This window comes from Cygnus olor, chromosome 5, assembly GCF_009769625.2.
Source record: "Cygnus olor isolate bCygOlo1 chromosome 5, bCygOlo1.pri.v2, whole genome shotgun sequence".
Lineage (NCBI taxonomy): Eukaryota > Metazoa > Chordata > Aves > Anseriformes > Anatidae > Cygnus > Cygnus olor.
The window spans coordinates 37,535,195-37,559,112 of NC_049173.1; the positions used below are offsets into that span (position 1 = coordinate 37,535,195).

The following is a 23,918-nucleotide window of genomic DNA, read 5'->3' on the forward strand; positions in this document are numbered from 1 at the left end:
TCAGGAATGGTGAGTATGGAAGGCACTCCTTTTAAGAGATGAGCTGTACTCTGACGTGCTACCCGTGACTAAACGATTTGGCATTTTCTTATGAACGTGTAAGAATATGCGCATTTATGAATATGCATCAAAGCAAGTTGAGGCTAATCCCCTAGCTACATGAATGCTCTTGCTGGCTTTCTGCGTGTTGTAGATCTCTCTCGGCAGCTGCCCAACGCGAGGCCGCAGGGTCGGAGAGCTCGACGTGGTTTTAACTTCTGTGGCCCCTCACTGGGCAACACTGAAGAATTTGGGTGGCATATGCAGCCACCCAAATGTCTGCTTCCACACATCTCCTGCCCTCGCTACTGTAATCTTAACAAGGGACTGTCGTAGGAAAGGCATGTGAGTAGCAGTTAGGTATCGGACTACAAACACTGCCTAGGTAAGAGCACTTTCATTAGGTGTTACTTATTCATGGGAGAAATGATTAAAGGCAAAAGGAACCTGCCTCGAGCTGGCACGTGGGACCTTTCTGCTGGCTTATCTGTGAGAGAGTGTCTGACGTATGTTTTATAGACTCTTTTCAGCTGGTTGTGAAATTCTATGCAAAAATAAATCGAAGGGTAACCTTGACTTTTCCTTATATAGCTTTGTAGTAGCCTGCCCAGACTGCTTGCCCTTGCTTGGAGGGAAGGCTTCATTTTTGCCAGAATCCCGGTGTTACAGGGAGGTGGTGTAGTGCTTTTGTTGCTCGTTGCCTTTCCAGGCCTGGGATCAGCTGGGACCGGGGCACTGTCTCTGACTACCTGCCCTTTGTTCCTTGCCTGCCCCAAATGTGGCACGTGGGGATCAGCATTTTGCGAAGGTGACGACACAGCTCAAGTGGAAGTTCTCTAAACAGAAAGCTTCCACGTTTGAACTAGAGGGACCTGGCAGGAAAAAAAGGTTTTCAGCAAGACATTATCTGGGTCAGATAATTCATCATGTGGGACCCAGGCAGCACCTGCCTCCTGGGCTCGGCCGGTGATGGCACTGCCACCCTGCAGCCTTCCCGGTCAGTGAGGGCCTTCTGCGCCCTGCGACCGTGTGGGCTCCTTCAGTGTGGCTTTGTCTTTGTTCCCCAGAAGGTGGTGGGGCCGTGGCAAGCTCCAGCGACCTGGCTGCTAAGGCAAGAAATCAGCTGGCTTGTGTCAGGAAGCATGGGTAAGGGTTTAGAGACCAGTGCTGGTAACTGAGGCCCCCAAGCAGGCATCCATCCGAGCAGTTGCTGCTGAAAGCCTGCTCAGAAACAGAGGTGGTGGCCAAGAGAACAGCCATGGAAATACATGGCCCTGTGGTGCTTGTGCAGCTTACCACACCAACAGTTCCGCTGTTGATCCTCAAAGTGATTTTCCAGGGATTTGGGAAAAAAATAGTTGCATATAGGCTAAATTAAGCCACTGATGAAGGACTTTTAAAAGAGTGTGGGATGATAAAAACCTGTGAAGGCACCCTGGTCTTATGGGATCTCCTTTCCTAGCACTGATCATGGGGAGCATTTTACTGAATGATTTCAGCTTCAGCCTAGTGCAAGCACATTGCTTAGATCCGCAGACTCTTCCAAAATCACCAGAGAAGAAAGCTCAAACTTTGCCTGGAATTTTATTGTGCCTCTGGATTGAATAAAGCCCATGCTACTTACTGAAGAAACCGAGATGCTTGAAGAAATGCCATTTGGGAATTAAAATGGCCCACCTCAGTCACTACATGGGATTAGAGCTTTCTCTTGTCCCCGGGGAAAAAGATCCCATCCTGCAGTGCCAGCGCCCCAGGATGACAGAGTGCTGTGGCAGTTTGGGACCTCTGCTGTAGAGCACCACTGCATTTCTTAATGGGTGTCCCCTATTTTGAAAACGATTTAGTGCCCATGTATACTGAGAGTTAATTTGTGCAGCAGAGTTGAGCCACCTGCAAGTGTTTCGTGCATCACAGAAAACAAGATGAGGCTGTGTCCCGCAGGGTTTCTTAGGTAAATTAGTGGTTCCAGCTACCCATATGCAAGCAGAAGGCAGTGGGTATCCTTGTACCTTGTTCCTCCTGATGGACTAGACCACAGGTTGTTTCCTGTGGTCAGGAGCCACATCTGAGAGTTTCGAGAGCAACGTATGCAGGCTGGGGACTTTGTAGGTAAATAACATGCATTTCAGATGAGATCAGTGCTTTCTAGAAAGAAAAAAGCTAAGGAAGGATATGGGTTAGAGATATGATTACACGTTTACTCAGTTAGGCAAATAACATGTAGTGATGGTTCAGTGTTTTATGGAAGGTGCTGATGTACTTACTGCTTTTTGAAGCAGTACGGTTCTGTTATCCACCCAAAATAACTGTATCTTTGTGAGAGTATTTCAAAACGTGGTACACAAGTCTTGGTAAAATCACCTTATCTTTGCAATGGTTTCATTTCTGTGTATGGGAGAAGGGCACCTCTGCATGCTGCCCTTAAAGCTGCTCTTCGGTGGCAGTTCTCACTGGTAGTTAATGTACAACCACAATGTCCACAGAAAGTCTAGATTTCAACAATTATTTCTGTACCTTGACAATGTCTTTTCCAAGAGTGGCAAGGGAGGGGCAGGAAAGGGGTGATTTACTTTGTGTTCCCTTAAAAAGGCAAACAAACCAACTCTAAGCATCATACTATAGATCTGACCTTCACTGAATCAAGCTCTACACTAAAAATTGCCATAGATGGATGGAACAATTGTTGCATAATTTAATTCTGCTCTTTCCTACTGAACTGTAAAGCAGAAGTAAATTGAACATCTCAGATGATTTAAGGAGTTTGCTTACAAAAATGTTTTGTTCTTGCTCCCTCGTCGTGAAAGCTCAGGACCCTGCTGTGCTCCGCATGCAGGCACAGCATGGAGTGGAGTGCTGGTACTCTCATGTCCATAATTATTCTTCGTGCTATTCCTTCTGCACTTGTGGCCTCACGCTTAGGGTATTGCTGTGCCTTAAGCAGGTGAATTGATGAGCTGTTTGGGGCTCTTCCCTGTTTTGAATTAATTCAGGATCCAGAAAGATGTTTGAGTATTTCCAATGCAAGTGTATCTTTGAAGATTTATCACCAGTGAATTTTGTTTGTCGTTGTTATGTACCTGTCTTTAATTAAATCTAGTTCTTCACAGCTAGGCTTTGTAAGCAGAAATGTGTTTTCACCTTGCTGATCATTTTATTTTTCTAAAAATTAAATGGTATTTGTGCTTGCATGAAGTGTGGGTAATGCCCTTCTCCCTGTGATGGAGACTGCCCTTTTTATGCTTTCATTTTCTCTTATTTAGCTAGTTTAATAATCCAGGAGAGAACATCCCCCTTACCCTATGACTATTTACCTTTGAAGCATCAGTGATGATACGATACAACAAAGTTAGGGAAAACAAGTCAAGCAACACAGAAAGCTGCTAGCTGTGTGCTGCCTTCTGGATTTGGGGTGGGATGGGGAGAGGCAAAGAGCTTTGCTCCTTGTGAGGCACCGGAGAGCAATGGGAGCAGTGTAGGAAGCCAGGCTTCCTTGGTTCCGCTGCTTGCTGAAGGGCTTGTTATCAAAAAATAAATAGGTTACTATTTGACTTTGGAAGTGAGGTATTCTCAAAAGTAGAAATGTAATGCGGGAGTACATAGAAAAGTGTGTGCCAGCCCCATTGCATCTTTCCAGAATGGCACGCTCTGTTACATTACCAGTGATTTGCTTATGAATTACCAAGGGCAGCCAGTGCTTAACGGAGCTAGGAGGCTAAGGCAACTTCCTGAAATAGAACCCACCCTGCTGATTACCCGAGCAGCTGTGCACTTTGACAGTACCAGCGAAGGGGAGGGGAAGGGCCTGGACGATGTGTAAATGCAATGCCGTTGTAATGGTTTGCCACAGGTCAGTGACAGATAAGCACTTAAACCATTAGCAAGGAAGACGGTGTTGATTTAAGGCCTGGGGCAGGTGCAGTCACTCTGGGGGCCGTACCCAGCTGAGCGTGAAGCTGGTGATGCAGCTGGGTCCTCCGCTACGAGACCTGTGTTGGAAGGGACCCACAAGGATCATCGAGTTCGAGGACCTGCAGGTCCGTAGGTGTCTCCCTGGCATCTGGGTCTCCATTACTCTTCCGTGGAGGCACGGCCAGTGGTGGGATGGGTATGGCTTTCTGTCTCTTCTGGCCCCTTGCTCTGGGGGCTTCCAGGTTGCTCTTGGCACCGCAGCTGGCTTCTTGGTGGGCCTTTGTGTTGATCAGGCCTGGTGCAGTTTTTACAAGCTAAATGCAATTCTCTGGCATACACGAGGTGGGAATTGCTGCTCCTGTGTTGACTCTATCGCATTCCTTGTCAGTAGATAACGAGATGGAGTAGGATATACCTCAAGGATGGGGAAACTTCATAGGGCTCACACCTGGTTTGAACAAAGACTTTGGACTTAGAGGTGGAGCAGCTGAGGCTCAGGCACGTGCTTCTCCTTGCTGCACCTCTAAGGGGAGTAGCAATGCTCAACCAAAGGGCAGGGTAGTGTTGTCTTAAACAACAGCCAAGTTTTTTGGAGCCTACCCTCTAGTTAAAGCTGGAAAAAACTTGCAAAGCACGGTTACGTATGTGCAATTACGGTGCTGCTTGTGTGTTTCAGCTGGACCATGCACAGTTAGCCCTGCACACTGCAGCGTTCAACACGTCAGGCTGCATTTAGCTCTTTTCCTCATAATTAAAGCGACTGCGGAAGTCCCGAGCCCAGGAGTCCTCGCTCGGATTTAGAAGCAGCCACGGCACAGCGCTGAAACGTGGTGGTGTGCCCCGCTCATGTAGCGGGCGGTTTGTGCTGCAGCCCCACAGCCAGCTCCCAAGCACGCCTCGTGTGATTGCACCCGCAGGATTTCCCCTGCGCCCAGGTGGAGGGGCAGAGGGGCCGTGAGGGCTCCGGGTGCTGTAGCTGCAAAGCCAGCCCTTGGCCTCCGAGGCCTCGTGGAGGACACGTGCTTCCCGTGGCTGCAGCGGGTGGAGGGCTGCCGAGGGCTCGGCTGGCTTCAGACAAGTGGGACGGAGATGAAGAGCGGCGTACAGGCCCTTTAAGAAGGAATTGGCAAAGGAAGAGCTCAGTATTTAAATTTAGTGCAGACGAAGAGGGAAAAAATTCCCTGCAGCATCTGGTTTATATTACCGCTCTCTGCTTTGGTGGAGGGCGTGTTTACAGTGAAGCTCTCGGGTGCGTAGCGAGGGGGGTGCTTGAGCTGGTTATTTCGGGGGTACCCTGAGCCCTTGGTACCCCCATGCCCTCCCTCTGAGCTCCCTAACTAAAACCCTAACCTCTCGGCTGTTGAGCAGAGAAGTGCCTGGGTGGGTGCAAGGTGTCTGAGCGCAGTGCCGTGTCTTCCAGGGCTCTCCAGCAGCGCTCACTGTCCTGGCTGCTTCCCATCTTGCTCAGCCTACAACTGGAGACAAGCAGTCCCTTGGTTAGGAGTTTATGCAGCCGTGTGAGCAGTGGCTACCTACAGAGGCTATAAAACTGCTGATGCGTCCGTGTTCTGGCTGCTGCAGTGGTTTGAGGAGGGCCAGTTACTTCTGACTTGGGCTGAAGGCAAGGTTCGTGCTCAGCGTGGGAGGTGGAAGGAGCAGGAGGATGACTGGGTTTTAGCTGTGGTGGAATTTCTTGTCTGTGTGTGTGTGTGTATTTTCTCTATTGAAGTGTGGTTTGTGGTCTCGGAGGAGTTTCAGCAGAGCCAAGCTCCGAAAGGAAGCCTGAACGTAGCAGCATTAGCTGGGCGAGCTGCTTGTCAGAAGGGAGGAGAGGTCTGCGCAGGTCTGTGGTAACCCATGCGGATGCTGCCTTCCACCAGGAGCTTGCACATCGTGCAGCGCATCTCCTGAGGGCTGCCTGCCCCTCCGGTCCTGTCTTCTGGAGAAGTACAGTTGTCGGACTCAGCACATAGCTCCTCTGCTCCGTTTGGCAGGGAGGTGAAAAATTCTCCCAAATTCTTACTGAAATGCTGCGTTCAGTAATCGTATAAATGTATCGTGAAAGTTCATCGTGTTCAAGGACAAAATAAATACATATTTTTAGACCTAGAGCTGTGAAGAAATAATTTCTAGCCCACAGGGCTAGTGGTAGTTTCAGTGTCTGCTGTTTGAAACTTTAGGGAACAGATGCCATATGCTTCCAGGCAGAAGGAAGAGGAATGGAAAATTTTGGATTTATGTTCATGTGTAATACAGATTTGTCGTATGGTCATTCTCTGCAGCTGCTGCTGGACCAAAGCCTGTTGCCACCACCGCCAGACTGAGATTAAAGCTCATAATACAAATAAACTCTTCCCCCAGCTATTTTTGCAATTTCCCTCATCCAAGAAAAAACAAAATTGGTCCCCACTTCCCACTTTTCCCTCCGCCTATCCCAGGACCAGTTCCCCTTTTGCAATTTTCATCATCCTTTCTCTTTAAACAGCAGCAAAAGCAAGTAATAATTAATCTTTGCATAACTCTGTTCTAATCAATGCCCCTCAACTACCGGTCAACCTTTACAACTGAGAGCATCTCGCTACAGATGAGTCGCAAGTCAGACCCTGCCCCTGCCTCTCTGCCACCCTCTCCCAATCTGCCCTGTTCGTTTCCTCCTCGGGGCAGCCTGCTGGAAGGCAGGAGAAAAAAAATGACCTGCGTCTCTGAATAATGTGGTTGGTGGCACAGCTGGCAGCACTGTGCGCGTACCCGGTTCTCGTGATGGTGGTTTGGGAAACTCCGGTAGCTAGAGGTGTTTGCAGCCTGTCTGATTTGAGGCACTGGTCATTTACATCCCCATGTGGCTACTGCAAAGGGCCAGTCCTTCTTGAAATGGTAGGAACGTTCTTTGACCAAAAATGTAGGCACATTCAACTGTGGAATTACAGCTTTTTCTTTCCTTTTTTTTTTTTTATGAAAAATGTTTCCATGGGGGATAAGTCATACTCGGTTTCTGTTTATTTTCAACAAGAGATTCTGGAAATCGCAAATATTTAGGCCAATTTCCTTGCCCTTCTAGAGTATTCGTTGGAGCGTGCAGCTAATAGTTCAGATGTACTGGTGGAGTGGTTTCCATGTGGAGTTACAGCTCCCAGGATTTGCACTTGTCAGACATGGGAATGCGCCATCCTGTTTGGTGATTCGTTGTGGAAGAAGCCTTTAAACAAGAACTCCTGTGGAAGAAAATGGGAGCACGAGGCACCTGAACCCCAGCTCCCAAAAGGCATCGCCACACTACCGCTGAAGCAAAATCCTACAGCTTGTGACAAAGTAGTCCTCTTATATGCACCCTTGCTGAAAACAGGCCGCCTTCTGTACAGCAGGAAGAACGCGTCTGATTCACCCTAGCCAATATCACAAATTGTCAGAGCTGTGCAGAAACTCACTCGTGTTTTTGAAAGGGCAAAATTGCAGCTGTCGAACGGGAGCACTCGCTGTTTAGTCAGAGCGTAGCTGGGAGTACACTTAGAGCTGGGATGGAGCTACGGAAAGGAAGGGAAAATCCTAACGCTTCCAGTTCTGAAGTGCTACAGAAATGCATAGCAAAGTTCATTTTCACTTGTGGTTCTGAGAGGGATTTTACTGGGTGTTGCTTGGGTTTCTTCTCTTTCCCAAGATATTTGCATTAATGCACAGCATCTTGGGAGATTTGGCATGGCAAATAGGAGTCGTCCCACTCCTCTTTCTTCCTGCCTGAAGACAATCAAAAAAATTGCTATCTAGTTCTTTTGATTGAAAATAGCTGAAACATCATTACCTCTGGGGCTCTTTCATTTTTCTTGCCAAAAATGCCTGATTTTTCTCAGACAGTCTCTCTCCATTTCCCATCCTCTGCCCTCCTGAAAGTTTCTCCTTAGAGAGAGAAAACATTGTGTGTTCTTTTTTCTTTTTTTTTTTCTCATCCCTTAACTGGGATTGCAGAGCTTTGGAAACCGTGCTAGCATTTTCATACCCAGTGTGATGCCTCCTCCTCCGGCCCGCTGAAGAATGCACCTTTTATACCGATGGCCTTTCCTATAAATGGAAAGGCTCTGGGTATGTGCAGAGCACGGGGAAGAAAAATTAGCGCTGGCATTCAGCATCCAGTTTACATCATCCGTCCTCTCTTGTGGTGAGCTCTTTGACCTCATCTCCTAGAAATGAGCAAATGCAGGAATGTGAACGTGTCTGTGGCCAGGGCGTAAATCACGCCCCGTCCCCTGCAACTGTGGTTGCTGCAGCTCCGGCTCCTGCCTTCCCACTGCTCTCACGCTTTCCTGACGGCCCTGCTTGCAAAGTTAATTTCCCCGGCTGAATACGGTAGTGCAGCGTTGCTAATCGAGGTGAGGTTTGGGCTTGTCGCATCTTCCCGGAGGGCAAGTGAGGAGCCCAGTGTGATTTTTACAGAAGAACTGGGCCGAGGACACCCCAAGTCCTCGCGGGCTAATGGTTACTTCAGTTCGCCCAGGGCTGCGGCGCTGGGACTGCTCTCCCTGCCCTTGCCCCCCTGTGCTGTTGCTCAGGAGCCTCGTTTGAAGCCTCCAGCTCTTTGGGGTGGAAAAGTAAAAGCAGCAAATGTTTCCTGACGGGCTGAACGTCAGCGTTTTGCTTCCAGTTCTTTCTGCAGCGTGTTTTCCCCTGCGTTCCCATAGGTCTTCCTGTCATCGGGACGGTGAAAATCATGTTGCCGGGTTTAAAAAGAGAGCTCAAATTCTTCCCATTAGTATCTGGCACAGCGTTGTGCATATCTGCTTTTAAACAACGCAGCAGCAGCTCCTCACGGCTCCTTTGGACTGGGTTGGAGTCACCAGACTCTGTAGTTCTGCCATCACCCCCTGCGGAGCAGGGCCTGATCCCAAACCCCCTGAAGTCAGTGGAAACATTCTTCTTGGTAGCCCTTGGACGGAGGCCAGAAGGTTTATGGACTGCGTTTCCCAGGCTTCACCTAGGACAGCCGCTCACACAGGCTTGACGTCCACCCAGAGTACTGCAGATTCCTAGTGCGTGTCTTTAAGCCTCGCTTCCTTCTTTCCTTTTTCGTAAAAGTTTTGAAAAAAATAAACTGTAAAACCATAGCTCAAGGTTTTTGAAGAATAATAGCATCTGGTTTTCCACTAGGTCAGAGCTTACTGTGCTACCAAGAACTGAAAATGCGTTTGCTAATGGCTCAGGTTTAATAAAACATCAAAGAAAAAAAATCCTTGAATGTTTCTCCTTCCCTTTTAATCCTTCATATCAGTTCAACATCTGACTTCTTTTAAAGAGAGTTTCTTGCTTTGATAAAGTTCATAAACAGCTTCAAGACCAACAAATTTGATTAAAAAAAAAAAAAGAGGTTTGGTTGTCAGTTCAAGAAAATGTTTAAAGAGTGCATCCCCTGAAAGTTGGGCCACGTTCTGCTTACATCACCGGTCTGGCATACTCGTGGCCATGGGGAAGGCAAAGGAGCATGAGGCTGGAGCAAAGAAAGCAAACTGGGGGAAGCAGAGGATAAATGCCGTGCCGTCCTCAGCCAGGTGTTACACAGGGTGAGCCGGCGCTGCCTCCATCGCTCGGTGCAGTCGCTACGGTCTCGGGATGTCTGAAACATCGGGCCGCAGCAGCCTGGAACAAAGCTCCTGCTGTAATTATCCCCTATCATCGTTTTTAATCTTCCGCTGCCTTTTTTCTTGTTCTGCTCTAAGATCTCCATCCTGCTCTGAACACACATGCTGGGAAGACCTGGCCTGACCTCCCCTGCTTCTTTCCCCCACTGCAGCTCTGAGCCTGGCCCCTGTACCTGCTGCATGCTAACCTCTGCTGGGGGCTGTGCCCCGTGCCCTGCTACGGCGCCTGCATCCCACAGCCCTCTCCAGCTTTGTTTTCCCACCACTGCTGTTTCTGGTACCCTGTCTCGGATGCCCTGACGCCTCTCCACCGGTTTTCACGATGCTGTCTGTGTGTGCCCACAGACACCCAATGCAGATCCTCACAGTGCACCGTGGCACCGCTCAGGGTTGCGTATGCTGTGTGAAGATACAAGATCCCATCTCTAGCAGCGCGTGTGGTGGAAAGGTGGAGTTAGGAACTTGCGCTGGCATGCAGCAGCCCTAGGGCCCATGAAGATGCTAACTAATTAGGCCACTCCTTGCCCTGTGATGCACACTGAGGAATAGCTTGCTACTCCGTGCTAGTGTAGAGTTTAAATCCTGTTTTATCCTCGCTCTTAGATGACACATTCATGCCTCAACAGGGAACGTGTCTTAAGATCCCAGAAAAGACCATCTTCATAATCTCACCACCCACAGTAGCTCTAGCACTTTTGGCATCCAATTAAAAATAAGTCACGATGCAATTCAACTTTAAATCTGACCATTAACCTTAATAAATACTTCTCCCCGCAACCGTAGGGGACACAGGCACTCGTATATTTGGATTTGTCTTGTTCTTAGCTGTTTCGTGTGCTGGACATTTAAACCATGAGTACAAACGCTCTAAAACCTACAGCTGTGCAAATGTGTGTGCCCACCTGAGAGTTACAGCCTGCGAGGAGAGATGCCTGTGGTCAGCTGCTGGTAAATCACTGAGGCTCTGATCATCCTCACAGTGCTCCTCTGTGTGCTGCCAGAGGCCCACGGGCTGAATGAACCACAGTTAGGACTCACTCTTCATGCATGAGGAAGCACAGAGCTCGGCGCCATCCTGATTATCTGTGCTGGCTTCACAGAAGTAACAGCAGCAAAAAGTGACGACTGTGTTTGTGAATGGAAGAGCACATGCACCCAGGGATGCAGAGGAGCAGTTCCACCTTTTCACAGTCTTTGTTCATGTTAAAATTGCCCCTTGTTCTGTTCCTCAGGGGTGGGAGATGGGGGTCCCAGCTGAGGATCCCCAATGCTCAGTTCTGTATTTTGTTGTGTTTTTTTTTTTAAAGACATTTAAAGCTCACAGGAGTTAGAGGTGGGATTTTTTTTTTAAGCGTCTTTATGTAAATATTCAAAGTCTGGTCTACACCCAGATCAGTTAAAAGCTTTCATCCAATACTGGATGTGACATTCTTCTCCGACCTGACATTTCGTTTCCCTCCAGAATGGCCGATGGATCTCCAATAAAACTCCCACGTGGGCGTTCAGTTATCTTATGTCTGAGGAGCTGCTGCATCGTTTTTTCCTGACTCCAATTAAGCAATCCAATCACACTCACACTGGTCCAAACAGCTGCAGCAGAAAAATTCTCATAACCCATCACTTGCAATCATGGCCTTCAGTTCACATCTCTCCAGTAGCTCTTCCTCCTTCGTCTCAATAAGCAGGAGGTACCTGTCTTTGTTTTCAAGGCCCTGAGTTGCCTCTCCCATTCTTATGTCTTTGCAGTGAGATGTCAGCTCTCACGTCTATCAGCCCGATACCAACTGTTGTAGCCTGCTCGTTGTGTTTTCAAACAAATGTTTTCTTGCTCTTGTTTGCTCTGCCTCTCTCACCTAGGAGGAACCTGTTAAGAGACAGCCACAGTTTCGTCGTCCCCCTTCCAATTTGGCTGCCAGCACCAGCTGCACGGTCCAAACTCAAGCAAATTGCAGCATGGCAGGAGGTGATGTTGGTACAGAGCGTGACGAGAGGCAGGCTGTGGGTGCGCTGAGACCACACGTCACAGTCATCTTGACCCAGGAGCTGTTTTCTAAATTTTGGATAAACCCATAATCAGGTGAATGATCCTAACAATCGCAGACGTTGTGCACTCTGGAGCTGGGGGTGATGTGCTTCACAGCCGTGAGCGAGCAGGAGAGCTGAGTGTTGACAGTACGTTTTGTCAGGGACGGAGGTGAGAGCCAACGGGGACAGCTTGAAGCAAAGGCAGTGGCATGCTCACAGAGGTAGTGGTGTTGAGAGGTGTGGAAGGGGAAGACTTAGCTGGGCACTGGTGAATCCATAAGTCTATTTTCTTGCTGTACGTTTTAGCCAAGTGTTTGGGTCCCCAGTGATGGGAGTGAAGCCCAGATATGTAGTACATCCATGTAGCTTTCTGAAACTCTGTTGGACATGGGTATCATTTCTGATTCCTCACTCCTTGTCAGGGAGCTCAGGCTTCACATCAAACGCTGCTTTGGAGTCCCTTTCTCACAGGCGTAGATTCTTGTAGCTAGGACACTTGTCACCTCCCCTTAGAAAACCAGATTATTTCAGGTTTCTTCTCTCCAGAGCTGCAGTCACCAAGGTTCGGTGGTCTGAGAAGCAAGTGTTCGGGCTAATTTTGCAGCATCCGTACAGAGCAGCGGGCAAATACATTGAGTTCTTGCAATTATTCAACCTGTTTACTTAGCTCTGTATTTAGAAAGCCTGAGTAGATGAAGCGGTAACTTCCTCTTCCTGCCTTCCCCGTCACCAGAAAGTAAACAGCCAGAGAAGAGCCCCAGAAAAGGTGACACCCGTGAACCCTCAGCGTGCTGGGTGGCAGGGAGGGCTTGGGGCCGCCCCAAAGGCCCTTGAACCTGGGCCACACGAGGGCTTTCTAGAGCTGCAGCTCAGAAATTGCCTTACACCAGTCTGTACGTGGGCTGCCCCAGAGAGGGACGCCCCTCACTGCTGACAGCGCGCTTCCCTGCACCGCTGTCGTCCAGGTATGAAGTGAGCCATGTCAGCCCTTTTTGTTTCTCTTTCTTTTTTGGTTGGCAGCTTAATTTCCAGCCAGATCAGCTCCCTGCACTGCTGGCTTTATGGAATTAAGATAAACTTGGTAGAACCCCCTTGCCCCATGAGAGCAGAAGCACAGGACAGTTGCGTTTATGTCTGCTGTGTGACGGTGCCAGGCATTCGCTGTCTTCTCCCCCAGCCTTGCCCCTGGCACAGCGTGAGTGATGCCCCGAACCAAAATCAACGCTGGGCCAGAGTAAACCACCTGAGAAACTTTGCGTGGTGAGGTTTAAAGTGCAGGCCTGCCATCACCTTGATGGCGTAAAACGGCCCGTGGAGGTTTTCATGCTGGTGTCCAGCCTCCCTGAAGCGAACAGTCTTGTTTTCGGTGGTTTGTTGCCACTTTTCGGTCCATAAATAGCTGCATCCCAGTGCTCAGCAAAATGATTTCTTTCAGTATATGCCCAAATGCTATAAAGTATTTGGGAAGCTCAGCGTATAAAGTGCAGAGGCCAGCTCTGTTTAATTTTTGTTATGAGAGAGCTTGAAGCAAGTTGACATTTATGAGCTGATTTCATAGGAGAGAGAAGAGCATAATGAAGAGACTTGCTAGTCTGAGCTTCATAATAAACTATAAAGGACCATACTTCTGGCCAGTCAATCTCACCGTGTAGTTTTTTTTGCATGTCTGAAGACTTCTTGTAACTTCCTAGCTGTTCATGCTCCCTGGTAACTGTGAGATGAGGGCTGCTTGTACTTTACTGATCCGAAATGCCAGCCAAGTCATTGATTTAATGGCCAGGAGCTTTCAAAGGCCAGCAGATTCTTCCTGAAATGGTGCAGGTCTGTAGCAGGAGAGTTAAAGGCTCCAGAGGCACAAATGTAGAGAAGAACAAATATTTACCCTGTGCTGGAAGGGAAGTGCACTGGATTGAGATTTCTGCCCTCATCACTTTGGCTTGTTGTTAGCTAATAAAAGGATTGCTCTGACTCCAGAGCAGTTAATACCATGCGAGAGGAAAGCCAGCATGGAAGGGACTCTGGCTTTTTTTTTTTTTCTCCCCTTCTTCAGGAAAGGAGAATTTAAAATTGTGCAAAGCACTGAGCAGAAATGAAAAACTCTTACACTGAATTTACTTGAGCTTCTTGCAAGTGGTATGCTGATTCGTTGCCATTGTCCAGAAGGGTGGATTGATTGTCAGGAAGGGTTTGTTTCCCCTGTGCACCAATCCCTAGCTCTTCTGGACAAGGAGAGGCTTTGGTAGTGAGCGTTACATCCCCAGTGGGATCCAGCCTGGCTCATGCAGATGCAGTCAGGACCGGGGCTCTTACTCCTTTAGTGCTGTTCTCATCCTGAGCTGCAGAGCCGGAGTTGGGAACTCGCTGGAGCCGGGTGTGCAGAAGCAGTGACCAAACTCTGTCTTTCCAAGTTCAGCAGCTGTTCCCTGGAGTTGGAAGATGCAAGTAAACTTACAATTTTCCTTTTCACCCCCGGTAATGCCTTAGGCAGCCACCAAATGGCTCGTTATCTGGATGCTGGTAACATGCTGTATAATACAGGGACACCTCCCTCCTTTCAGTATGTAGTACTTCAGAAGCAGTGTGGGCTATATTTTGTCTTTCAGCCGCACTTGGAACTCAGCAGCTGCAATTAGACCAGAACAGGACATTATCCCTGATGCCAGTGGTACTAAACTCCTTTTGTGGAGGTGGCGAAATAGTGCTGAGAGTTTCTGTAATGATTCTTTCTGAATATCCATTCAATTCCTTCAGCCTTTTTCTGAAAGAATGGGCTAACCCCATGGGAAAGCAAAGTTCTTTGTTGTGCAGCATTGGTCTCGCTGACCATCATACCTGTAATTCTTCAGAGGTCAACTGCTGATAGCATACCTCTTCAGCACAAACCAAGCTCTTTCAACCTCCCTTGTGTCCCGGAGAATGGGCTGAAATGAGTAAATGCTGAAATGGTTTATCAAGTGCCTTTCTTCCTTTGGGAATTGTTAGGCGGCATTAAATACAGAGCAACAGGCAGTGAAGCCAGGGCTGTATTTTCAGGTTGGAAGACGAAATTGAAGGGTATCGCGAACAGTGGCCGATCAAGTTCGAACAAAAGATTCAGATTCAAACAAAAAGCACTTTGGGGAGCTCCCTGGAGTTGCAGTGAGGTTCGTGTAGAGGATCTCCAATCTGCGACAGAGGACAGTCATCTGCCAGTCATCTGCCAGTGGCTTTAGTGTACTTAAAGCTCTGCTAGGGTGCCTGAAGAGTAAACCACAGAGTATAGAATTCAGAGATGAGGGCTGTAGGGCTGGACTTCCTCACTCAGTTGAAAATTAAAAATATAGACGTGTAAAATTTCTGTCACTTGCAGCCCACAGACAAGGAAACTGTTCAAGTGGGCCTGGAGACCCTATTTTGGCACATCTGGTCGCAGGAGTAGTTCTTGAAGGCCCCTTTCAACACCCAAATTTCTTCACTATGGTTGTTTTATGTGGTCTGCCTTGTCCAGCCATGGCCTTCCATGTGCCAAGGCATTGACAGGATCTGGGATAGCTTTGTAACTTCCCTGCGTAACTGAACACCTCCGTGTCAGCTCGTACCACAGCCGCAGGCAGGAAGCAAAGCTGCTGCCAAGCCCCTCTTCTGGGCCCGTGCTGAGTTTGGGTAGCGGTGACAAGCAGCCACGAGGAGACCACCAGCAGTTCTTCCTAATGCTTTCGGGTGCGTGGTGGGAGAAAGGAGCACCAGGGAGACTCTGAGAGCAATAGCACCAGCAGGGGGGAAACCGTGTGGGGCTCTGGGGTAAATGGTAGTAGTGCGCTGGTGCTGAGGGCAGGAAATTTGGGCTGGGGGCCTGGGAGCTGGGTCCTGGCCTGCCCGGCCTCTCCATCCAAACGCTTCCGAGTAATGAGCAAATGGTGGCCTCGTCTGTCTGCTCAAGTAGAAAGAGGGAGGTTTGTGGTGACTGTGGGTTAGGATCCTCCTTGCTCGATATGGTATATTCAGCTCCCAGACTACCAGGGTGGAAAGGAGCCCATTTTGGAGCAGCTGGAACTGCTTTAGGACTAATTCCGCGGCTTAAAGAAACCTCGTGTGCAGCAGTTTCCTGACTGCTCTTAAAAAACTATTAGTCGTTATTGGGTGAGTGCCTCAATCCTTGTTCCAGATAGTTTCATTCAAATGAAATTCCTTGCAGCGTGGAATTGTCTGTAGGAGTTGTTGCAAGAGCGAGCATGGATCTGCCTGAGCGACTGGTACCCTTAGCTCCCAGCCTGGTCAGGACCTCACTTTGCAGGGCACGCGTGCAGATAGTGTAAAACTGTGCTCCTCGGCTGCAATTTGTGTGCTAGCGACTCCATCCCCTCCTTCAGAGGAGCCAGGGCTTTGTGGACACATGGCAGAAGCAGAACTGTGTTGAAATACTTGATTAAAATCCATCCCCCAGTGTAAATACGAGGAAGGGAGGAGGGTATCTTGGAGGCCTTTGAGCATGGTGGTGGTGTGCCGGCGAAGCAGTGTTCCAGCAAATTCTTTCTTTGGTCGCTTTAGCCAGACTTCTTTCTGGTGTCAGAGAGGAGGCGAGCAGCACTGCTCAGGCTCAATTACAGCTTCTCCGGGGCCGTTCTACAAATACGGCAGTCTCTTGGCTGTGTCAGGAAGTTTACACTCACCCATGGAAAGCAGGGCTGCATGGAAGAGTGATTTAGCAAGGAGAGAAGTAAAGAGCATCTGGAAAGGTCAGATAAAGCTGGAATGTCACTGTCACAGCCGCAAAGAGATAAAACTGCCCATATATTATTTTTCTAATGTCATTTGCGTGGTTGTGGTAGCTTCGACATTTACATTGCTAAAATTGCTCAGAGGCTGAAGTGCTTTATGACTGTTTTCTTGCAGCAAAGAGCTCTCTCGATCTGCTCTCAGCAGCAGCACAGTGCAAGCAGAAGCTTTCTCTGAACTTAAAAATGTTGGCTTGCTTCCCCAAGTTGTAGGAACATTGCATGAACCACTCTGCTACCACAAAGAGAGTTGGGAAAAGGCAATGCAAAGAAGAAAGGTTACTGACTTTCAGGAACAGAAGAAAAGGTTGTGGGGTGCAAAGAGTACCAGAGAGTGTGTAACGCCCGGGCAAAGACTAAAACAGCAAACCCTGAAGAAGCGGGGACTTCTCATGTTGTGTCAGAAAAAGGACACCCGTGCCTGTTAAAATAGGTATGCAAGTAGGCTTGTAGAGACCCCAGCAATAAATTTCTCTTATATGCTGAGGCAGCGGCAGAATAGTTGATCATATTTTGTTGCTTTTAGTGACTTTTTTTATTCTTTTTATCATCTGGCAGGTTATATTGTGGTAGAATTTGAAGGTCCTATTGTTTGTACAGCACCTAGCACACAAATAGCAAAAGGGGATGAGGGGATGTCAGTCTCAGGGACCTTGCTGATGAGACTGGGGTGTTTTAAAAAAATAAATCAAAATAAGGAAGGTACAAGTCATAACTGTAGATTGGAGCAGGGGAGGCAGAGAGCAGGGATGACAAATGCACACGTGCACGCACACACGCTCCTTCCTCGGGCATCCCTTCATTGTGAGCACCGAACAAGAAACAGACCTTTGGGGAGATCTGTTGTGTCCAAAAATGAAATTAAGAGTACAATCTATGGAAAGTTCTGAGGGCCAAGAAACACAGCTCCATTTGCACCTCTGGTGAAGTTACCATAGAAAATTTATGGTGTGAGATTCATATGAAGAAAATCCAGTTGACAGTGTGTTTTTGGGCCGTTATTTGGTAAGAGTAAGTAGTTTTCCACTTCTGTGAAATTTTCTTAGGCCTCAAGATTAACAGAGTATTTGTTTTCTCTTCTTTGGGACAGGGAGCTAGAGGTAAGCGAGAGGATAATCTTCAGGCTTCTGCACTTGCAGACGGCGAGGAAGAATGTCTGCTACTTTAGAGAAGAGGGTTGAGTTCATGGCTCTGTGCTTGTACCCGACACGGGGTTTTTCAGCCCTCCCTCCCAAGCTGCGGTCTGCCTCGCCTCTCCCCAGGAAACTCAGGTGCTTTTTGGGCCTAGCCTGCACCCAAAATAGGGCTGGCTGCTCGCGACAGCCCTTTCCGCTCCCTGGAGGCTGGAGGCTGTCAGCTGGCGGCAGGCAGCCCCGCAGGGCTCGGCAGCTGCCCCCGCTTCTTGCTGCCATGGCTCAGGGCACGGGGAGGAGCGGGTTCGTTGCACAGAAGGTGGATGGGGCGAGAGAGTGGTTTCAGTAGGTTTCCCAGAAAAACAAAAAGGATCCTGTGCAGTTGCATGAAGCCAAGTCAGTAAAAATGACTCCAAACAAGACTGCCAGGATTGCAAGACCCAGGAGGCAGCAAAAATTTCATCTCTCCCTTCTTCTGCTCTCCCTGACTTTTCTAACACATTTCTTCAACCTTCTCTCAGCTGTCTGTCAAATCTCCTTCCAACTGACTACTTTGAAGTAAGAAGATATTTTATTTCCAAGCCGTGTGTGCAGCAGATGCAACATAAAGTTGTTTTCTGCTTGCTGTGTTTTGACAGATGTTGCTCAGGGTTGGTCTGTGAAGAATACTCTTTGTGAATCCCATGGCTATAAATGCCCAGTCTTATTAAAAGCATTATAATCCTGCTTGTAAAATGGCCTAATGCATCCACGTAGGGCTGCTGGTTGTTGCTGTTTCCACATGTTGTGCTGTTTATGGTGTTTTGGAGTTCATGTAGGACCTGAAGGGTACCTCAAGAAAGCGTCTGCACATCTGGGAGCTGTCGTGGGGGAACCATCTGTTAACTCTTTCTGGTCCGTGGCCTTGAGGAGCTGAGGCTTCAGCTGTCCCACTGATGCCTAATGGCAACAGTTCACAGGAGCATCTTGCTTCAGCACGTCCATGTCCGTGACGTGGTGGAGAAGGCCCCAGCAGAGAAGTTGGAGGGCTGGCTCTGGGCTGTACTTTTCCACCGAGGCTTAGGTGACCCTTGCACCAATAAATGTCATCTCAGTTTTGTGGTTATCATGCCAGGCTTTGCAATAATGCAAAGTTTGGAAGGTCTGTCGTTTGCTTTTAATTTCATCTGTGTTTCTTGGCGATGTAGACCCTGTAGCCCCCTTAGTTCCTCAAAAAATGGGCAAAAAGAGGCCCAGCTGAGCTGCGCTGGGCTTATCCGTGATTTAGAGCAGAGCCTTCTGATCTGCTTTAGTTTGATGAATAACAAAACTGATCTGTCTTCAGAGAAGTCGTACAAGAAATGAAATTGCAGCCTGGTGGCCTGTGAGTTAAATCTTGGGCTTCCTCCTCACTTCAACACAGCTCTGTAATGTGACCTCAGGCCAGTCACTAGCTGTCTTGTTCTTTCTGCTTTCCACAAATGAGAGGGAGGTTCATGGGCATCTACAACTTTCCTGACATAACTTGCTCTCGTACTTTGATATGTGATGAGGATATAGCATTTGAAACCATCTCTGTTCTCATCTGCCCCTCTGGAGGAGTGAAGGAGCCTGGCCGCAAAAGGGAGCCGAATAAAGGAACCTCTTTCCACATAGCACGGGCAGTGGAATGAAGAAAGTAGTGCCAAAAGGATGTACTTCAGGATACAGGGCATGTTTTCAAATACAGCTACTATTATCCTAAAAACAAAACAACAACCAAAAAAAGAAAAAAACCCACTTATTTCTCAGGGGAATAACAATAAAAAGCAATAAAAGGTGCTTAATGGCTTAATCTTTTTTTAAAACTTCCAAGTCTGGAAGGAAACCAGGCCATTTTGAAAATAGAGATCTCAGACTTTCACAATACGTGTACCCGTCCAAAGAGCTATTGCCATGGAAGTATTTACAGCTGCGCTGTTATCCTGCTCCGTCCCGCAGCCCCAGCAGAGAGCGCGGCTCGAGCACAACACTGCAAAGCTCGGCAGCTGCTAAGCAAAGCTTTTTCCTAGGAGAGATTCTGCTACACTATTTGCAGTCGTGCAAGCAGGAATGCAAGCAGGTTAATAGAGGAAACCCAGCCTTCAGAAAAAAAATAAGAAAAGTCTTGGTGCTGTTTGGGGCAATCTTCCTCTTGCAATCCAGTGCGCGGTGTGAGCAGTGGTGAAGCATTTCTAAATTCTTGGCGTGCCTTGCTTCAGTATCAGCAGAGTCCTTCCCGCTGCAGTTCCCCAGCAGCCTGCGATGGCATGAGTGTTTTGGTCCCCCTCACCCTCCTGCCTGTCCAGGTGAGCCCAATGTTCTCCTGCAGAGGCTTGTTGGACGCTGCTGGACCGTCTCCGGGCACTGCCTCAGCAGGAGCCGTGCCTCACCAGAGCAAGTAAACAGCTCTGTGCTGGGTCGGTGAGTTGAGTTGGCTCTGGGAGCAAGTCTGGGAGAGGGAGGGAAGAAAGACCTCCTTTCTGCGGTAGCGCCGAGCTTTGGGAGCTGCCCAGTCTTTGAGTAACCTCACCCGTCTATTTAAAGAGTGATTGAGGGGTTATCAATCTGTACAAAGGAAAGGGTTTGCTTGGTGCCCTGTTCAAACACTGTGAAACTCATTCGTTAGCACTTGGACAAACTTGTCCGCCCATAAAGAGCTAGTTGCTCCCTTTTACTCTTCGAACAGCTCTTTTGTTTCAAATGGCTTCTGCATCTCCAGGTTGGGCTCTGTGGTTCATCCGGCCGAGAGCATGTCACACCGAGGTGTCTCGGGGTTTTGTGTGTCACTGTCCAGTGACAACACTTACTTTTCTCTTTCAGACCCGTTCACATGGTGCTCTTTTGAAATAATCTCTATTATCGTGTCTTGTGGCAGCTCAGACCCTGGCGTGGATCCCCTAACTGGCGAGATGGTCTCCTCCCTGTCAGTGCCCCACGTGCCCATTGTTCAGAGCACGGGCTGGCGGAGCGCAACCACAGAAAATGTGTGCTGTCATCAGTTGTGGCGAAATTCATTTCTCTCGTATGAGAGATCCTCTTATCCTGGCCATTGAGGTCAGAAGGCATTTCCAGAAAGAGTTTTGTTTAGCCTTAATGCCACTGGCTGTGTTGTAATTTGGACTTCAGTTCCTCCTCCACTTCAAACTCCTACTATTACCCCACTGGCCCTGCAGAGTATCACTAATTGCAGAGTGTCTGTGATTTTTGTCATTGAGGTGGCTGCAGCGATCCCTCTGCCAGAGGCCCTCAAGCGGTGCGAGTTTGGGACTCCGCTAGGCAGCAGCATGGGTAATGCTCACTCTTATCCTTTGGAGGACCGGCACTTGTGTTGCGATGGGTGATGGTGTTGTAGTTCAGAAAGCATTTACTTCTTCACGTGAGCAGCTGCTGCAGCTGCAGGGCGAATGGGAAACAGGCAGGCAGGAGAGGGGGGCTGCTCAGCAGCGAGTTGCGAGAACAGGGGCAGCTGGACCCACGCTTCTTGGATGTGGTTTACATAGCTGAGTTGTCTGCCCCTTGGTGCTGCCCACAGGCTGCAGCCTTTGCTGGTGATGGAGTAGTCTGGAGGCAATTTGCAGTAAAAAAAAGCACTAAAAAATCTTTTTTTTCTCAAGCACCTATCTAGGGGCAGGGAGATCTGGAATACTGTTTTCCTTTCTCCTCCATATTATGTTTAACATGTGTCCCTCAACACCATTGGAGTCCCCAGTAATGTGAGCACTTAGCATGCCTTAAAATAAGTTTCAAGATACTCTAAGCAGAAACTTTAGGGGCCTCTCCAGAAGATCAGGCACCCTGGAGCCGTGAAGTGACCATCTCTATCAGACTCTCTCATGGGAGCACCCTGCAACTCCCTCGGATATTTAGGTACTAATACTTGTGCTCTGCAAGATGGGAAGGTGATAATCTAAGTGGTGTTTCAATCTGTATCACAGTGCCCTAGCAGCACTGCTTTGGTTCTGAACTGTTGTTTGGCTTCTGGGAAGATTACTGACTGCTCTCTTATTTTTTTTCTTTTCTGTGTTTTAGACATTTACAGCATGGTGTAATTCTCACCTCCGCAAGGCTGGGACACAGATTGAGAACATAGAGGAAGATTTCAGGGATGGTCTTAAACTCATGTTACTTCTGGAAGTCATTTCAGGTGAGAGAGGTTCTGTGTGGTGCTCTCAAGCGTCCTTAGCATCTCTGTTCTGAAATCTGTCCTCCCCCTTCCTTGCAGAATAGGGACAGCAAGGGCTGTAACGCTGCTGATTTTGCTGGAATATAAGAACAGCTGTTTTCTGATTCAGAACAAATTTCTCCCTAACGAATATCTCGTCTCCAGCAGTGACCATGAATGTGCTTTTAGAATGTGCTCCAAGCCTCATGGCTTGTGCAGGCTGCCCATTGCATTCCTGCTCCTGCCTCTCGGCTTTCCTCCACCCGTCAGGAATGCACAGCCTCCTGTGAAGGCTCAGGCAATGTCTCTTACTGCTTGGCAGGGCTGATGAAGCAGCTCTGGAAAGAGTGTGGGAATGCTGCACTGGCAAATCATCCTAAAGCCACATGACAGTGGGAATAGGATAGAAGTTTTTGGAAGAGGGGAGTCAGACCAGTAAATCTTCTGTGTCATTCAGTTTCAGCTGTGACTGAAGTTTTTCCATTCTAGTTTCAATCTGAGCTCAGTGCTCAGGCCTTCGGGAAAAAAAAAATCCCAATGCAAAACAAAATCCCAGAAAACAATCTGAAATAAAAACAGTGACCAAGTTAGGTCAGATATGTTTTAACTCCCTATCACAAATGTCTGACTATTTGGCAGATATCTCCCTCAGCAGGGATTATTTCATATAAGCAATAATCCCTATTGATGAAATAAGTACCTTTAAGTATTGTGGGAGGCATGATGGGGGATAAGACTACATGTGTGAAACTGGGGTTGTGTGCTCACAGACTTTCTTCTGATGGCTTTTGAGCCAGTAACAGCAACCCTGGGATTTGCACTCCTGACCTTCTTGGTATGTTTTCCAATAAAATTGCCATGATAGAGGCACTCAGACTACCTTCTCTCTGCCTCTCCTTTCCTAACCCTCTCCAGCTCCTGCAAAGATGCTGTCAGTGTGTGTTCTTGAGAATTTATGGATATAGGATAAAACCTCATTTTTATGCCCACGCTGGTGGTTTGTAGGAATCAAAGTTCAAAATGTTATCAGAGCCCTGCAGAACGTGTTGCTCCTGCAGTGCCTGTGAGAAGCTAGCTGGCAGAGTCCAATTTTTCTTTTCTGTATTTATCTTTTTGCTGAGCTGTTCCCTTCCAGAGAAGGGGCTTCCAGGTGGACCCTGATGGCTTAGTTTCTGATTGCTGGGCTGGAAGGCAGGGGAGGGAATCATGAACAGGGGAGGGCAGTGAGTATGGCAGGCTGGCTGCTAAAGCAGCAGGTCTCGTGCCTCACACTGGTTAATTTCCTCTCCTCACCTCTCACCTTTCCTCACCTGTTGTCCTGCTGGGAGCCCACCATCAGGCATGGGCATCCCCATCCTGCTGTGAGGGCCGAGGCTCCCCGCAGCTGCTGGCCCCACCAGTAGCCCTCTGGCCCATAGCTTGGGAAGCAGCAGCCCAGCGGTTCCCAGCCCAGCGGTTCCCAGCACCGCCACGTGAGGGGAACGAGTCTCCTGCTCATGCCTTCCCTGCTGGAGAGGGCTAGCCTCTGTGTTCCTGCCACGGCTCCTGCTGGTCGCCTGCCAAAAGGGAGAGTCTCCGGATGGCTCGTAGCTCTCCAGTTCAGCTTCTGGCCTTTCCTCTCAGCTTTTGGCTCTCTCCAGACCTTCCTCTTCCCGCGTTTTGGGGGACTGCAGAGCTGCTGACAGGAATTTGGCGTGGGCATGGCTGCTCTGCGGTGGGCTGATCTTTTCCTCTAACCCAGCTACGCCATGGGTAGTTTGATGGCCAGGGGAGCCTTTAGCCATGGAAGCACAGGGTCGGGCCGGCCAAGAGCTGTGCAGAGCCAAGTGCCACCTCCACCTGGTCCTCTGGCCTGAGATGTGCGAGGGAGTGATATCAACACAAGTCCTCTCCTGTTGTTCTCTGTGGTGGGCCCCATAGAAATTGCTCTATGAGAGACACTTTCATTTTTCACTGCATGGATTTCCTTCCCCTGACAAAGCTGTTTCAAAAATAACACCATGAGACTGAAAAAGTCCAAGCCCACGTTTAGTACTTTTCAAATGAAGTTATACAGCTCTTTTTTTTCTCTACCAAACAGAAGGGATGACTAATTGAAATTTTTCCTAAACAAATTTGCTGTAAACAACTTCTATGCCAACACTTCCTTGCATTGTTTGGCTTTTGAAGTACAGCCTTGGGCTAGTACAGGAGAATTGAAGACTGGAAACGAGTCGACCATTTTATTTTCATTGTCTCAGCTGGGAGAAGTACTGAGAAATAAAGCAACAAT

The 23,918-nt window shown here is 48.5% G+C and overlaps 1 protein-coding gene and 1 long non-coding RNA gene across 2 annotated transcripts in view; both read left to right on the plus strand.

The window, feature by feature from the left end:
* The window catches only part of ACTN1 (actinin alpha 1), an 87,391-nt gene that overhangs the window by 18,051 nt on the left and 45,422 nt on the right, over positions 1–23,918 (plus strand). The window contains 1 exon segment of the mRNA XM_040559501.1: positions 21,514–21,628. Coding sequence (XP_040415435.1) covers positions 21,514–21,628 — 115 coding nt within the window.
* On the plus strand, positions 4,998–6,055 carry LOC121071274. The gene is made up of 2 exons (XR_005820496.1): positions 4,998–5,197; positions 5,369–6,055. It is a non-coding gene; the product is annotated as an uncharacterized LOC121071274 (long non-coding RNA).